The sequence below is a fragment of the Phycodurus eques genome, chromosome 5, assembly GCF_024500275.1.
Source record: "Phycodurus eques isolate BA_2022a chromosome 5, UOR_Pequ_1.1, whole genome shotgun sequence".
Lineage (NCBI taxonomy): Eukaryota > Metazoa > Chordata > Actinopteri > Syngnathiformes > Syngnathidae > Phycodurus > Phycodurus eques.
In genome coordinates, this window is record NC_084529.1 from 7,598,021 (window position 1) to 7,614,355 (window position 16,335).

Sequence of the window (16,335 nt, forward strand, 5' to 3'; positions counted from 1 at the left end):
TTCCAACATGTCTGTGAATTTTATGATCTTGACTGGCCTGCACAATCCTGACCTCAACCCTATCGAACACTTTGGGATGAATTAGCGTGGAGACTCAGAGCAAAGAGAGCAAAAAGCTAGGCCTTCTCATCCTACATGAGTGTGTAACCTCACAAATGTGCTTCTGGAAAAATTGTCATAAATTCACTCCTTACCATTGTTGAAAGCCTTCCCACAAGAGTTTAAGATGTTACAGGTGCAAAGGGTGGACTGAAGAATCGGATATTACTTAAATTCATGTGACTCACGGCAGGTGAACGAATACTTTTGTCAATACAGTGTATACAGTAGATTCTTTCTCAGTTCTTACAGTCCAAAAGAGGTCGTTGCCTAGAGAATCAAAGCCTTGTAAGGCACAGTTGCCGCCGATGATGGCAAGAGGATTTGGAATGTCCCCAAGTTTTCCCAGAACGATTGCATTCGCCCCATCAGACACCTGCACATACATTCACACAACCACAAACACACACAGACAAACAAAACATACACAAAATTAAATAAAGACCCTGCTTGTGTACAGAGTCGGGATGTAACGATACCGTGAGGGTTCGGTTTTAGCACAGTATTAATCTCACGGTACGATAATTATTGCGCTATCACAGTATTGCAAAGAGACTCATGGTATTGCAGGAAAGTTCACAGTACAGAACCGAAAAACCTCTTTTGCTTGCTCTTCTTCTTCTTGACTCTTGCCGAACCCTTCTCAAAAGGTTGAAGTAGTTTTTGTGAAAAAGGCAGCTTCAAATCATATATTGCCCTACGCTTCTATCCCCGTCCATCCAATGTTTACATTCATATACTCTACCTCCAAAACGGTATTATTGCTGCAGCAATAATATATGCTCACAATAATAAAACTTTCCCTTGAGAAGTTGTTTGTTCAATAATTTAACAGTATTTACTGTATTGTCATATTTTTACTATTTATAACGTTAGAAATTGGATACTGCCTACTAACAGTGATTTATTTGCTTAAGTCCAAAAATTCAAGTGGAGTCATAAACGGAGGAGAATTCTTAAACGGATAAGAATCCTTAAGTTTCTTTTCTGCGCTTAGTGATATTGTAGGATGATTTCTTTTTCTGAGCAGCCTCTATACTATGTTTAAAGTAAAAAATGTGGACATTTCATTTGAAGAGAGGGAAGTATGTCAGATTTATTTTTGCATTGATATCTGTATTTGTATGGAGTAGACCGATTTTATTATTTCATTTTTGGGACTACTGTAATGTGTTGGCGGAGGGATATGTTGTAACGGGGAGTTAGAATCCTTATTAACTCTCCGTGTGATGTTCTTTCACCCACGACTTTTGACTTGAGGTAAACCCTCACTAGTATACCACTAAAGAGTGCTGCTGTTACAATATGCTTAATTAATTCGGCAGATCTCTTCGAGGGCCAGCTGTGGTGGCGGCTCGTGGAGGGCCGCCTAGCGGGGCTTCCCGCTAATGGAGGTCCCCTACGGCGGCCTGTGGGTCAGCGTTTTCTGGGCGCAAACAACAAGGTGCCTCTCCCCCAATCGATTGCGACGTGGCGCTCAGACCGGCAGAGCGGATACGCTGTCGGCTTGGGAGGGACTTAAGGCACAGAGTTCTTTCTGCATCCCTCCCAACGCCGCCTTTTGGTCATGTTGGCCACTCAGCCAATCAGTGTATTTTTTGTGACATACCCACTGGTCCCATGGGTTATACGTCCAATCCGTTGCGTTTATACTCTTAATGAGGAAGGGGAGGGTTGTAGTCTAGCTGTTGCAGCCTGGCTAAGCGGTGTGGCTACGTATAGCCAGTCCAAAACTACATTTTAAACAGCTCATTATCTTAAGAGACGAGACTACGAAAATATCGAGGCACTTTTAATTTCGCGATATCGCCATATCGTGAATATTGTTACATCCCTAGTACAGAGTGATAGATTTGATCAAAATATGAGCAACTTAATCGACAATTTCAGGATAAATGATTGACTTGTGGAAACAGACAACTGCTCAGTGGTAATGTAAACAACAGCCAAAAGGTACACCATTTGTCAAAAGTTTGGAGACACTTTCACTTGGTATTGGATTTAAAAAAAACTACTTTTGACTAGTAGTGTACACCTCCACAATCTAATGAGTTTCAATACAAGAGTAATATTAATGAGTGTGTACCTAAATAATAAGAATAATGCAAGAGGGTTGGTAATTCTTGTCAACATTTTATACTGTATTGGTATCCCATTAAATTATTGGTTATTGTGCAACTTATGGGGCTACGGCTGTTGATACAGTGCATACTTTTCACGAACCTCTTTGTAGAATATATCTGTATTGTCATGAACATCGTAAGCCAGCAGGTTGGTCTGGGATCCCACCAACAGTGTGTCACCAGCGGCGTTTGGGCCCAGAGTACCTGCAGTCAGACAAGTGACTGCATGGTTGATGTTGAGAAGAGAGATGTCCGAATCTTGAGTGCTTTGGCTCAGTCGGTGAGATGCGGGTTTTTGAGCACGAGTGTGAGGGTTGTGAATAAAAACCTTGTAAAGAGCACAAAAGGTTAAAGGGCCAGAATGAAAAAGTATTCTGTAGCTTTGCTATCAATATGAGAGTTTTAAAATCAATGCATAATCTGAAATGTAAAAGGCGAAACAAGTTGAACAGCCTAAAGCAGGAAAGGACAACGCAACAAAATGGGGAATCAAACAACCATGCGAGCATTTTTTTTTTATATACACCTTGTCTTCGTTAGGGTCACGGGTGAGCTGGAACCTATCCACCTATCAGAGCACGTTCAACAAGCATTCACACTCACAGGAGAACATACAAACGCCACACAGGAAGGCCAAACCCGAGATTCGAACATGGGACATATGGACTTCGAGACAGACGTGCTAACCACCACCGCATCGTGTTGCCCATAATCCAACATAGGTTTTAAATGTTTAATGTGCACCTTTCCGGCTTGTGTGGCTGCAGTGAGGCACGGGTGGACCCCATCAAATTTCCCTACAGTCACCATGCGAGGGTTAATCTTATGGCTCAGCTTGAGAGTGAAAATGGGGACCAACATGATGCATATGTTCCCTCCTAAACAAGACAAAAGAAAACCACCTGACATGCATTTTAGGGTTAAAATGGGAAGGTGAAAAATATCATAAAACACAACAAATGTTCATAGCCACGCATGTTAACAAGTGACCAGTAGTGATTTTGCGACACTAATGTAATTACGAGCTTTGCCCAAGGCAGTAGAGTTCTGTTGCCTAGCAACAAAAAAGTGCCAAACCAAAACTCGTTCGACAAGCGATAATCTCCTGTCGTTTGCTCAACAGAACGATTTGTATACTTAAATGAACCAGTGCATAGCTGTTTGCTATGAAACAACCGGATATCAATACAAAATACTGTCATAAATATTTCAGGAAAGCAGCATCGCCATTTGGCTGAGGCGTAAGAGGCTAGCATACGGAGCTCATAAAATGCCAGTTTAAGTGTTACCGGAAACCACGATTTAGTACGGCACACAAAGAAAATCACACTGCATACGGACCTGGCACCCAATTCGATCAACAAATGTCGATTTGTAATTTTGTACCAAACGGGATTCAGTACTAAGACAGTACATTAAGATAATTATAAGATTTGCTATCCACAACCACTTCCGATCGGTGGCCTTCAAAATAAAAGTCCCAGATAAACAGGGGAAACGGCTCGAGCTTTTTCTCAGGTCAAATAACTGCAGAAAACGTGGAAGTGTCAAAGCAGCAAGGCTTATTTGATTTGATTTGTGGTTTATCTGCCATTCCAGAATCGGAGGACATTTTCTGTGTCCCGCCGCAACAGCCACTCGATTAAAATTTTTTTTTTTTAAATCTGTGCACAATATACAGAAACAAACAAAATGTAACTGTAACTTTAGTAAAAGTAATTCCCAAGTATCATTTAAAATACCAACTAGTGCTTGAAAAAAGTAGGCCTTAAGTAGCGGAGCCCATTTTCTCTTGAGAAATCGGAAAATAGTACTCTATACAGTACTGCATAATACATACTCTATTTCTTTGAATTCTGTTTATGGTGGTACATTAGGATAAATATCATATTAAAGGCTGTAAACATTCCCATAGCAAATCTCTTTAACTCTTGTTGACAGTCAAGTCTCTTATTTGGTCATGACCTGGGCTGACCTGATCTAAACTGTGCTACAACACTAAAATAATAGCATTTGTGGCATACTTCACCCATTACGATTCGTGCCAAAGATTGTGGGAAGTCTGCATCATGCATAAGCAGGCCTTACTTATTCTCAAATATTCGGCACTGCGACGCAATGTTTACTGTAACTTCCTCTCATTGTGGGTTTCACATGGCCTTTCTTTCCTTGTCTGGCCTGCATGCACTGCAGTATTCTGCAAGTTGGTGCAAAAGGTAGGACGGGCGACGGGTTGAGCTTCGTTTTGCGTCTCGTTTCTGAAAATCGAAACACTCTTTTAGGAACAGAATCTGTCCCATGCAAGCAGAAGAACGGTAAATGATTTGTAACTTTATTCACAAAAAATATTACATCCAAACATTACATCATCAAATACCTGAATTCAGTGACAAGCTTAATACAAAAATGTATTTTAAAAAAATCAACTGTGTAGTTAAAGAGTAGTTGGGTATCTGCTTGGGAAAAAATTTCTCTCGTAATTTGAAAAACGTTGAAGACGTCACACTGGCATCCATCAGTAATTTGGTGGGAACGTGTGTGAACCTGGATTGTCCTTTGCTGTGAGGTCACTCAGGCAAGCGGGCTGAAAAAATACATCATTTGACTTCATTGCGCTAATTATGTACGTTGGACATGCCGTTCAATTTATTTTCTCACTCTACGTTATAGAGGGTCGTTAAGTTAAAGTTACAGTAAATGTGTGTATGAAAAACACACACAAGCCATAAGTATAACATTATCAAAAAGTATGGCAGTAATTGAGCATGGTGTGATGGCCTATTCTTACGCCGCTGGCTGTGGAATTGAATCCATTCAGTGTCATGCGCAACCTCAAAATTTCATACATCAAGACCATAAACTGAGGAACCCCTGTATTACCCACGAAACGCCATGTGCCAGAATATGCTGTAACATCCAGTTTTAAGCACCCAGAGGGAAGCGGAAGGTCTTGTTTCCTGTCCGGCAGCGTAACTCTGCACAGTCCAACCAGAGATGATATGGTTCCTCTTCATGGTTATCAACCAAATTCTGGGAAAGTGAGAGGAAAAACATACACAATACATATCCATCCATCCATTTTCTGTACTGCTTATCCTCACTAGGGTCACGGGCATGCTGGAGCCTATCCCAGCGACTCTGGACGAGGGGCGGGGTACACCCTGAACTGGTCGCCAGCCAATCGCAGGGCACATATAAACAAACAACCATCCACACTCAAATTCACACCTAGGGGCAATTTAGAGTTGCCAGTTAATCTACCGTGCATGTTTTGGGGATGTGGGAGCAAATCGGAGTACCCGGAGAACACCCACGCAGGCACGGGGAGAACATGCAAACTCCACACAGGTAAGGCCGGATTTCAACCCGGGTCCTGAGAACTGTGAACCAGTTGTCCACCGTGCCGCCATACAATACACATATTTAACAAAAAAAAAGCACTTTGTTGGTCAATGTTCGGTTGCATTGTGTTTCACCGTACCTGAAGCTCATGAAGGCATTTCCTCAGTTGCATAGTGAAGTCCCCAACACACCAAGCCAGGCTTACGTGGAATGATGGATCCTACAGGGTAGAGGAGACGTGAGTGTGTTCTGTGGGCAAACCAAGGCTACAAGTGATGTTTTAGCACCTACACATTTGTGTGCATTAAACTGTGTTCCTGAGTAACCTGATAAAAAGTGTCCAGGTGATAGTCTGTCAACGTTCTGTCCACCACTCGGACCACATTTAATAACTCAGCATGGCCAGTTGCAACCTCCATCCCTAAGAAGGTTCTGCAGAAGGAAAGGCTATCAGATACTCAGAGGGAGTCAGAGAATGCACATCTATATGCACACAGAAAAGAGTAAATTCATAGCTTAGTAAACAAGTCATACAAATATTAATACACAGACAGACCAGAGCATTACTATCCAGTCAATTAAAAAACAGTGATAGTACCTTGTCTTCTCAGCATTACTATAGACCTTCAGTCTTGCTGCCGAGCACACAAACCTGCAAAGAGAACCCATTAATTGTAGATATTTTTGTGTCCGCGCAAAGCACAGATCAATTTTATTTAGATCACGTGTGTTTGTAGCAGTCCTTAAATGATACCTTTCTTGAATTTGGATAAAGTTGCATTTTGTTTACCCTCATACTGTAGCTTAAATGTCAATCAAGACTCAGGGTCGGTCAACAGTTTCATCTAAGTTTAGGTTATTATTTGAAGCTGATTATTTTGCTGAACAACATTTCTAGTGTCTTCAATATTTAACGCAGCATTCCAATTCTCATCCATCATTATTCTGTTTCATTTGAATAAGAATATAACACTGTAATTAATTTTTGCCATATGGTGAAATTCTTGCAGCCAGAGACGAAGCAAAGCAAACCTTTTGTAGGGGACCAGGCCTGCCTTGAGACCCTGTATGAAGGGCTGGATCCAGTGGTGTCTCAGGACCACTGTCTGAGACAGGCTGAGATGAAATTCCTCCTGTGCGGTCAAAACCACACCAAAGGCAGCTGCGGTCGAGAGAAGCACCTCCATTAACTCCCCAAATTCCTCTTCAGGTTTATCTATTGTGACAAAATGACAATCATTTAGAATGTGGAATTACCATAACGACAATTCATAACTCGTGCAGTGTACAAAATTGTTTCATGTCATTCTATCAAAAACCCTATTCATTAAAATTGAAGCGCCTTCCCCTAGTTTGTGAAACAATCTTTCAAAGTTTGAAAACTATTACGTGAAAACTTTTTTTTTTTTTTTTTTGTAGAGCCATGAATGCAGTGGATCAGAGTAATGTTTTGTGTTACAATGCAGTAAAAATATATCAATTGTAGTTATTGGTCATGTCACTTTGTGCCACAATGTTCAATCCAGTCATCTATTTTCTATACATCCATACATTTTATTCCGCTCATCGTAGATCATAACGTAAATCGACCGGGAAATTGAGAGCTTCGCCTTTCGGCTTCGCTCCTTCTTCACCACAACGCACCGATACAAAGTCTGCATCACTGCCGACGCCGCACCGATCCGCCTTTCGATCTCCCGTTCCATTCTTCCCTCACTCGTGAACAAGACCCCAAGATACTTGAACTCCTCCACTTGAGGCAGGATCTCATCCCCGACCCGGAGAGGGCACTCCACCCTTGTCCGACTTTCTATACAGCTTGTCCTCAATTGAGTCGTGGGTGTGCTGGAGCCTATCCCAGTTGACTTTGGGTGAGATGCAGGGTACATCCTGGAATGGTGGTGGTGACTGCTTTATTAATTCAGGACCTGGACGACGTGCTGTGATTAATGGAACAATTAATTCTGCCGTCTGCCAGGAAATTCTGCAGGCGAACGTCTAACCAACAGTTCGAGCCCCGAGATGCAACCAGTTATTAGGTTTAGGTGGACATTACTTTTCCACGTAGGGCTAGATAGGTTTGGATTTGTATCCCTTAATAAATAAAATCACCATTTAGAAATTGCATTTTGTATTCACTTGGGATATCATTGTGAGATATTACAGAATTGGTTTCATGAGCTGAAATGTTTTAGTGTGATGAATTTGCAAAAATAAAAAAACAATTTAGGAGTGGGGCAAAAGCTTTTTCACAGTATTGTACAGACAGTGAACCATTCACACTCACCTTCACACCTACTGACAACTTAGAATCTTCAATTAACCTAACATGCATACTTTTGGAATGCGGGAGGAAACCAGATTACCCGGAGATCACCCACGCAAGTACAGGTATGTGCAATACTTACATGGAAAATAAACGTAGGTTGCCCAGTTTCCTCTCTCATGTTTGAAGGAGCGTATACGCCCATCATGGAAAGAGCTGTCCTCAGCCTGTGTGTCCACATCTTCTGGAAACATGGAAAGCAAACAACCAGGGAGAGGCAGCCTGGAGAGAACACACAATCCAGTTAAAGAGGTTCATTTCTTTTAAGATTTACAATACAGTCATCAAACAGCAGCCATAAATGAAAACAATAAACACCGTTTGCAATGATAGTTTTTTATAAAACCTAAATTATGGTTAAGATCATTGCCTGCCACCGTGGGGGACCTAGGTTCAAGACCCTGACTGGACGATCCTCCAACATCCCCCGGACTCACGGCTGCGGTGTCCTTGAGCAAGACACCGATACCCCGAAATGCTCCCTGGGGGCTTCAACTGCCCCCTGCTCCAGTGTGTTCCACTAAAATGTGTATGTGTTCACTGTGATGGGTAAAATGCAGAGAACAAATTTCGTGTGCATGCGTGCATGTTCATGACAATAAAAAGTGATTCTTCTTCTTCTTAAGTACTCTATTTGATCCCCTACAACTCAGCCAGAATTCTGGCTCCCACAGATTGGCTGTTGGTGCCCATGCGGCACATACTGTAGCCATGCACAATTAACCGATTACCAATACCCCTGATCTCAACCCATCATGTGTATAAAGCTCTCCTGTTATATGAATCAATTACTTCCCTTCTCTGTACACCAATGGGAAAAGTATTGAGTCTAAAGTCTGGTCCAAATATGTCAGGGACAGCATTGTACAAGACTTGGACGGCTGGAATAGGTTACAAACCCATTAGCAAAAGGCTTGGTGAGAAGAAGGCTTGGTGAGAAGATGACCATAATTTCCCACGGTTCTTGAGCTTCGTGCATGACGGATTGACCGTTTAATTATTTTGTGAGCAAACATACAAATTCAGCAGAGGCAGATAGTTATTTGCCACATGACCATTTGTCTTAGACACACTACCACCTACCTTGCTGTAGGAGAGGATTTCTCTATTTTAGGCTTCTTCTTCAACGGGCAATCATTGTCCTGCTGACATTTTAGAGAAAACGTTTTATTATTGTCTGACGCCGCGTCTGCCTCCACACCACCACCGTCACTTTCCTCATCCGAGCTGCTGCTGTAGCCGACTAACATCATTTACCAACTACTCTCGAGGTCCGTATGGAAAAGCAAAGCAACGACGCTTCCGTTTATCAGGAAACAGACATCAGATTCACTCTAATTGAACCTGCTGGGTCACATTTGCTTGAAAAAGTCACGTTAAGGTACGCTTCCGGTGTAAACAACTTGTTCTGAGTTCTCATTATTTGCGTCCCCCGTGAAACAATAACTACATCGAAGGGGTTCCCACGTCATAATTGTGTGTGTGTGAGCGTGCGTGTGTGCGTGTGTGTGCGTGCGTGTGTGTGTGTGTGTGTGTGTGTGTGTGTGTGTATGTATGTATATATATATATATATATATATATATATATATATATATATATATATAAAATGTGTGTATGTTTTTCCCTATATGTTCACAACGTGCCTGGACGTACCTTACTTGAAAATCCCTCCATATATAAATATAAATGAATGAACACAGAATCTCACATTCTAAATAAATACAAATTGGGAACTTAATTGAACGTAGCGAGTTGTTCCATTATATTACATACAATATATTGTTATCTATAGAAAACAAGTGGGAAAAGAACAATGATCGCGCACGCACACACACACACGCCTTGTTCCGTTCTTGCGCTATTCATGTTCCCGTGCGCGGGGAGCAGCGCAGACGGAAGCTAGCTTACAGTTAGCTAGCGACTGATAACAAAATGCACATATTTCTCTCTTAGCGACCACACGCCCTATTAGCCAAATAAATGCAAACGTGAAACGGCGACATTAATGGCCATTTCGGGAAACGGAGCCGGATTTTTACACCCGTTTAGGGGGCCACAAAAACCTTATATTCGACTGGGTCGGCCCCTGAAGCATTTCAGCAAGAGAGCATCCGAGCAGCGTTTTTCAGATGAGAACATGGAGTCTTCTGCTTCTGGGAGAAACTAATGCACGTCAAAGTGGCAATATGTATGCGTCGGGTATGTAAACAGAAGTTCGTGGCGGCTTTTAATCTTAACGACCAAAAGCCATGATGCGGCGTTGGTTGCTTGTGTCTCTAAAGCTAATGTTGCTAACCTATCATGTTTACGCTGATGACTTGGGGAGACGTGTATTATTGGCAAGTTGCGCAGACAACCCCCCTTTCATTTAGCACCGATTAATTGGCGTTTCAGCAAGGAAAAGAGCAAGGCACCTCGACTAAACTATGCAATATGTGATACTTGTTCAGTTCAGTGGAGGTTTTTCTTCACATTATGTTGCGCATGTTTCACTCGCATTACCTTTTATTGTAAACGTGCTTGGTACTGATAAGGTGAGGTCCCCATTATCAACAGTAGCCAACATGATGAGGAAATGTAAGGGTTTTTTTTGTCTTTTTTTTAACAATTACTAAAGTGAATTTAAAAAAGGTGAAGATTAGATCGACCCACTCAATGAATTTGTATTTCTTTTGATTCAACTTAATGCATAATGCCATTTTGTCTGCACAGAGACCACACCAGTGTGAAGGAGTTGGATTTTCTTCCTGTTATGCACAAACATCGGCGTTCTCCCCTTTATAAGCACCCTTCCTCCAGCAATCAGATTGAGGTAGTTCTTCAGTGTCTTTGGCAGTCATGGAGTGAGTTTGTTTTTCTATGTCAGAACACACTGAAACATGACATTTTCTCAATACTAGCTAACAGTTTCTTTTACTCACTGTAGCTGGGCCACTCCTGCTGTCAAACTAAACCCATACACACGCGCCCGCATGACAGAGGCCTGGCAGCAGCATGGTGTTTCTCAACCTCAGGTGGTCCACTCCATCCCTCCCGGAGCTGAAAATTCCCTGGGCTGTACTGTGTATGGAATCGTCCTGCAGCAAGACTCCACATCGCTACAACAGCAGGCCCAACATGGACAGCACAATCAGCAACACAGTGGGAATCAGCAGCATGGAAGTGGGCAGCATAGTCAGCAGCACTCTGCCCAGGCCCAGCAGACAAGCTTGCAGGTAGGGACTGATGGAGGACACAAGTGCGGGGCTTGCGGACATGATATCTCCCACCTGGCCAACCCCAATGAGCACCAGTGCGCGGTAAGCCAGGACAGGTCTTTCCAGTGCACCCAGTGCATGAAGATTTTTCACCAGGCTACAGACTTACTAGAGCACCAGTGTGTTCAAGTGGAACAGAAGCCCTTTGTGTGTGGCCTGTGTAAGATGGGCTTCTCCTTGCTCACATCTCTGGCCCATCATCACTCATCCCACAACAGCAGCAATCCCATGAAGTGTTCAATATGTGAGAAGACATACCGACCCGGTTCTTCTGGAAGCATGACCTCCAACTCCTCAGCGAGCAGTGCCCAGCAACCCAGCAGTCTGAGGGCATCAGCCAGCAGCAGCTCCTCCATTCTGCCCTTCCCGTCAGCCCGCGACCGCCCATACAAATGTTCCGTCTGCCAGAAAGGTTTCAAACACTTGTCAGAACTCACCCGTCATGATAGGGTGCATACAGGTGAGAAGCCCTTTAAATGTGACACGTGTGACAAGGCTTTCAGCCAATCATCACACCTTCAGCACCACCAGCGGACACACAGCAACGAACGTCCTTTCAAGTGTGCCGTTTGTGAGAAAAGCTTCAAGCACCGTTCCCATCTGGTGCGCCACATGTACGTGCATTCCGGCGAGCACTTATTCAAATGCAACTTATGTGAGTTGCACTTCAAAGAGTCGTCCGAGCTCCTTCACCATCCCTGCCACCCGCAAGGCTCGCGCCCCTTCCGCTGCGCCACTTGCGGAAAGGGATTCAAGCGACCGTCGGACCTTCGCCAACACGAGCGTACGCACTCAGAGGAGCGTCCCTTCCACTGTGATGAGTGTCAGATGAGCTTCAAACAGCAGTACGCCCTAGTGCGCCACCGCCGCACACACAAAGACCCGAGCGAACGGCCGTTCAAATGCAATCTGTGCGACATGGGCTTCATGCAGCCCTCGCACCTCCTCTACCACCAGCACGTGCACGGCATGGACAACCTGTTCAAGTGTGCCTCGTGCCAGAAGGAGTTCAGCCAGTCGGGTGAGCTGCTTAGGCACAAGTGTGGAGAGTCGCCCAACACGGTGCCTGACAAGCCATACAAGTGCGACGTCTGTGGGAAGGGCTACAAGAAGAGTTCCACCTTGCAGCGACATCAAAACTCTCACTGCCAAGACAAGCCCCTGAAGTGCTCCCTCTGTGACCGCCGCTTCCTCTCTTCCTCTGAATTTGTGCAGCATCGCTGCGACCCATCCCGGGAAAAGCCACTCAAGTGTCCTGACTGTGAGAAGCGCTTCAAATACTCCTCGGACCTCAACAGACACGTACGTGTGCACACTGGGGAGAAGCCGTACAAGTGTGAGCATTGCAACAAGTTCTTCAAACAACGTGAACACATGACCAAGCACCAGAGCACACACTCGAGAGAGGGACAGTTTAAGTGTGTTTGGTGTGGTGAGCGTTTCAGTGACTTGGGCTCTTTGCAGGATCACACAGTACAGCACACAGCTGATGGTGGGGACTACCCTGTGTCCCAGTGCATTTAACGGAATCCTTGAGTGGAATCTGTGAACTTGATGTTCCCTACAGGCACGATTCTACCAAGCAGTACAATTTGGGTTTAGTAAGGTATACTGTTTCTTTGCGTTTTACCAAACGTTGTGAAGGCTACCAAAATTGGCATTTGTCATCCACTTTTTGGGCTTTCTCTGCTGAGGTACCAACTTCAGTGGTACGGTACCTAAAAAGTGGAGCTAGACACACACGGGAAAAGATCACAAAACTCATCCTTTCCCAAAGAGTTCAGGTGTGTTCTGATCAGATAAACCCTGTTCACATTGTCATTTCCACAGCCGGGTGTGTATGCGGGATAGTAAACATTGTAATATCATAGCATACCATAGACAGAGTGGTATTCACCAATTCATTCGACAAAGAAAATACCCTCTTCTTAAGTGGAAGACAATGAATGGATGGTTTTCTTCCAGTTCAATTCTTTACATTACAAGATGGAAGAATGCAGATAATTTCTTTTGACCAGTCAACAGCAGTGTGTCTCGCTCCACCTTTCATAAGCGTGCCACCATCACCGCAAAGGGTTTTTTATACTAAACTAAATCTTAAATTATCGGAAGCTTGCATTCCATAACAGTAGCCCATCCTTACATCTACTTTTAGAAGACCTATTGTCACCCCAGTGCAACAGAGAAGCTGCTCCAGCCACCTAACGAACAAGTGTTTCACAAAAATATGGCATTTGTCCTTCAGGGATGGAAGAAATCATTTTCAGATTACCTTAGTTTTCATCTTGGTGGAAATAATTTCAAAAGCAAATATAATATATAACAACCAACATTTATAATACTTGCAGTCAAAGCCTGCCTGAAATTTGGACCCCATTGACGTCAACAAATTGGGAATGTCCTCCCTGGAGATGCTTTGCTGAGACCTCACGCAGCCACCTTCACTTGCTTCTTGATTGTGGGTCTTCATTGAGTACAAAGCATGTTCTTTTTGAAAATTGAGAAAGAATGGAAGCACGCTGCGTAAGGTGCTGCAATTATGAGATGGTAAATACCATATATTTGTGAAACATCTTCAAATGAAGCTGAATGTCTACACTTCAATCACATCTTTATTGTTTAAATTAAGTCCATTGTGGTATAGTCACAGAAGGACCACAACATTGCAACTACACCACTTACACAATACAGTATAATGATATGAGATAAAGACACCTGTATGTAATATTTCAGTAACCGCAATTAGTTACACCGGAAGGTAAAAAATACAATATTCAGACTGATGCAATACAAAATGTCGACAAAATGTTGTGGTTGTTCTGTGCTACCTAACTGTAGGTTCATCTAGATCACAGATGTCAAACTGGTGGCCCAGGGGCCAGATCTGGCCCACCACATCATTTTATGTGGCCCGCGAAAGCAACTCAAAATTGCTCATTGTGTTCTAGTGTAATACCATTGAGATATTTGCAAGCATTTTTTTGTTACCAATCCCACTTTGAAAAGAAATGTGATAGTCGAAAACCATGTTTTTATAGGCTTCTGGTTTCAAAACTGGTTATTCATCAATGTGTTGTGTATACTGTATGTAATTACAGTATATGAGGTAATCTTTCATTTATATGGGTTCACAGTTGTAGCGGCCCTCCGAGGGAAGTCATAAATACGAGGTGGCCCGTGACAAAATTGAGTTTGACACCCCTGATCTAGATATTAGCCATCTGCACCATCCTCAGTTGGCCAGCCAGAAAGTATTAATAGCACTTAATCTGTAAAATAATGAGAAAGAATTTTAACATCTAACAAAGAATGCAATCAATGAATTTTCTTCTCTAACCCTTCTGCCTATTGACCTTTTTTTCTTTCTAATTGTTTAGTATCTACAAATATACACTGGCAGCAGTTTGTTTTTGTTCAGGTCACACACATCTAAAGCCCATAAAATGTTCGTCTTAATAGTTTCACTACCTAATTCCGCACAACTCTGGTTTTAAGTGATTTTATGTTCCTCACAAATGAAATACCCAGAATAACCTAAACGTAAGGATAACTCATTGTTTTCTAATAGCTTCTGTAAATGGACTATTGTGAAGATTTTAGTGGTTGAGGGTGTTTCTCCTCTAGGGAAATAGTTCTGCATGTGTGGTTTCTTTCCTAAATGCACAAATCCCTTAAATTGAAAATGATATTGACATTCAATAAGTACCAGTATTCAGTCTATTAAAGCTTCCTTCAGAGGTCAGTGCTGTACATAATGGTTGTATGTGACTTGAGCGTACCTGTCAAAATGTGTCTTTCACAAAAATGTATTTAAAGATGTTTTTTTTGTATTATTGCTACTTTTTAACCATGTGAAATGTTTTGACAAATGTTTTTTGCTGTCTGTGCAGTCCAAGTAGTCATGGGTGCCACCAGGGATTTTGGCCCCTATGGGGGCAGGGATCACTGTGGGCTCATCCACTTTAATGCAGCAAATTGAAAATACAGTACAGTAATATTAACAAGGGCCCCTGTCAGTCATTGGCCCTTAGAATCATCACTTTAACCCCAACACCCTCTTATGGTGCGCCGGGATGTAGTGATTTATCAGTATGTTGAAGGTTGTCATGATAAATGTATGAGCGTGTGAATGTAGACTGTATTTGGTTTAACAAAGAAATACATACTGACAGAAAATGTCATTAGCAAGGTCTCAACAGACTTTTGAAAACGAAAAACTAGTCTTCTGTCGTGGAGGATGAACCTGCAACAAAACAGCAATTATCCTTGAGATACCTTTTTTAGTTAAAAATTCTGCTGAGTCTGGTGCTAACTCTCAAGGTAGAATAACGCACAGGGTTTGGGTTTGCTCAAGAGGCCAGGTTTATAACTGTCTCTATTTCAGTTTCTATCAATCGGGGTATCCCTGTTCTTGACCCATATTCAGTTTGTGTTATATTAAAATGTATTTTCATTTTGACTTATTTTCTGTTCAAACCTTGAAGTGGGTTCATCTACCCCTTTGTCTATCACCTGCATATGTCTGACATTGGCATCATACAACTGTAAGAATAACGTGAGTGACAATTGCAGATTTTATGGTTTATTTTATTAATAATTATTCAATTTAGATCTGTGAGGGGAAAAAAAGATGTTGGCGTTGACTGAAGTGGCTATATTACTAAAATGATCACATTTGGAGATTTTATTCCTATCAATTTCTTATGTTTGCTAAATTTAACACAACCGAGTAGTAATTTAGAAGGTGGAAATATTACAATAAACATGGCAATGCATCAAAAATGGAGGGTCAGTCTTCATAGTTCACCTACCATGCAATATATTCAAGTACTGGTTTTACAAGGGCTGAATTGTGGAGAATGTGCACAAAATAATATAAAAATACAATAGCTTTGTAAGACATGACACTGCTCAGATCGAAGATCAGATTCAGGGGGAGCAGTGTGGTTTTCGTCCTGGCCGTGGAACAGTGGACCAGCTCTACACCCTCGGCAGGGTCCTCGAGGGTGCATGGGAGTTTGCCTAACCAGTCTACATGTGTTTTATAGACTTGGAGAAGGCGTTCGACCGTGTCCATCGGGGAGGTGCTTTGGGAGTATGGGGTACCGAACCCCCGATACGGGCTGTTCTGTTCTCCCCGTGCCTGCGTGGGTTTTCTCCGGGCACTCCGGTTTCCTCCCACATCCC

The 16,335-nt window shown here is 42.7% G+C and overlaps 3 protein-coding genes across 11 annotated transcripts in view; 1 reads left to right on the forward strand and 2 right to left on the reverse strand.

Annotated features, from left to right (window-relative positions):
• bbs2 (Bardet-Biedl syndrome 2) overlaps nucleotides 1–3,709 on the reverse strand; it is a 15,673-nt gene extending 11,964 nt beyond the window's left edge. Inside the window, exons 1-3 of one of the 2 annotated variants that reach the window (XM_061677327.1) lie at nucleotides 3,564–3,709; nucleotides 2,323–2,550; nucleotides 350–475 (exon numbers count right to left, since the gene is read on the reverse strand). In XM_061677327.1, the coding sequence (XP_061533311.1) occupies nucleotides 350–475; nucleotides 2,323–2,550; nucleotides 3,564–3,638 (429 nt within the window). In that variant the 5' untranslated portion in view covers nucleotides 3,639–3,709. Of the gene's footprint in view, nucleotides 1–349; nucleotides 476–2,322; nucleotides 2,551–2,966 lie in introns of both variants that reach the window. The other variant, XM_061677326.1, reaches the window with a different exon arrangement.
• A 736-nt stretch (nucleotides 3,710–4,445) lies between these two features.
• usb1 (U6 snRNA biogenesis 1) lies at nucleotides 4,446–9,345 on the reverse strand. Of its 6 annotated transcripts, none has more exons than XM_061677332.1 (8): nucleotides 8,974–9,342; nucleotides 7,973–8,112; nucleotides 6,597–6,780; nucleotides 6,163–6,216; nucleotides 5,891–5,996; nucleotides 5,704–5,784; nucleotides 5,103–5,252; nucleotides 4,446–4,480 (listed from the first exon to the last, which is right to left on the reverse strand). In XM_061677332.1, exons 1-7 carry the CDS (start codon nucleotides 9,141–9,143, stop codon nucleotides 5,145–5,147), a joined length of 843 nt encoding a protein of 280 aa, XP_061533316.1. In that variant the 5' UTR covers nucleotides 9,144–9,342; the 3' UTR covers nucleotides 4,446–4,480; nucleotides 5,103–5,144. The 6 variants fall into 6 exon arrangements, 5 of the variants coding, with proteins under 5 accessions (XP_061533316.1, XP_061533317.1, XP_061533313.1 ...); XM_061677333.1 differs by lacking the exon at nucleotides 4,446–4,480 and adding an exon at nucleotides 4,534–4,806; XM_061677329.1 differs by lacking the exon at nucleotides 4,446–4,480 and having other exon boundaries at nucleotides 4,534–5,252; nucleotides 8,974–9,341.
• A 411-nt stretch (nucleotides 9,346–9,756) lies between these two features.
• znf319b (zinc finger protein 319b) lies at nucleotides 9,757–15,941 on the forward strand. Of its 3 annotated transcripts, none has more exons than XM_061677501.1 (3): nucleotides 9,757–10,090; nucleotides 10,604–10,734; nucleotides 10,818–15,941. In XM_061677501.1, the coding sequence occupies exons 2-3, from the start codon at nucleotides 10,730–10,732 to the stop codon at nucleotides 12,670–12,672; spliced, it is 1,860 nt and encodes a 619-aa protein (XP_061533485.1). In that variant the 5' UTR covers nucleotides 9,757–10,090; nucleotides 10,604–10,729; the 3' UTR covers nucleotides 12,673–15,941. The 3 variants fall into 3 exon arrangements, with proteins under 3 accessions (XP_061533485.1, XP_061533487.1, XP_061533486.1); XM_061677503.1 differs by having other exon boundaries at nucleotides 10,604–10,703; XM_061677502.1 differs by lacking the exon at nucleotides 9,757–10,090 and adding an exon at nucleotides 10,107–10,522.
• Nucleotides 15,942–16,335: the final 394 nt, after the last annotated feature.

Excerpts from the sequence above, each read along its gene's own strand:
- usb1 (XM_061677332.1), bottom strand. The coding sequence starts at position 9,143 with ATGATGTTAGTCGGCTACAGCAGCAGCTCGGATGAGGAAAGTGACGGT. Across the intron at positions 6,781-7,972 it reads AACCTACGTTTATTTTCCAT|ATAAACCTGAAGAGGAATTT; the intron begins GTAAGTATTGCA and ends TTGTCACAATAG. Across the intron at positions 6,217-6,596 it reads GGCCTGGTCCCCTACAAAAG|GTTTGTGTGCTCGGCAGCAA; the intron begins GTTTGCTTTGCT and ends TTCTCTTTGCAG.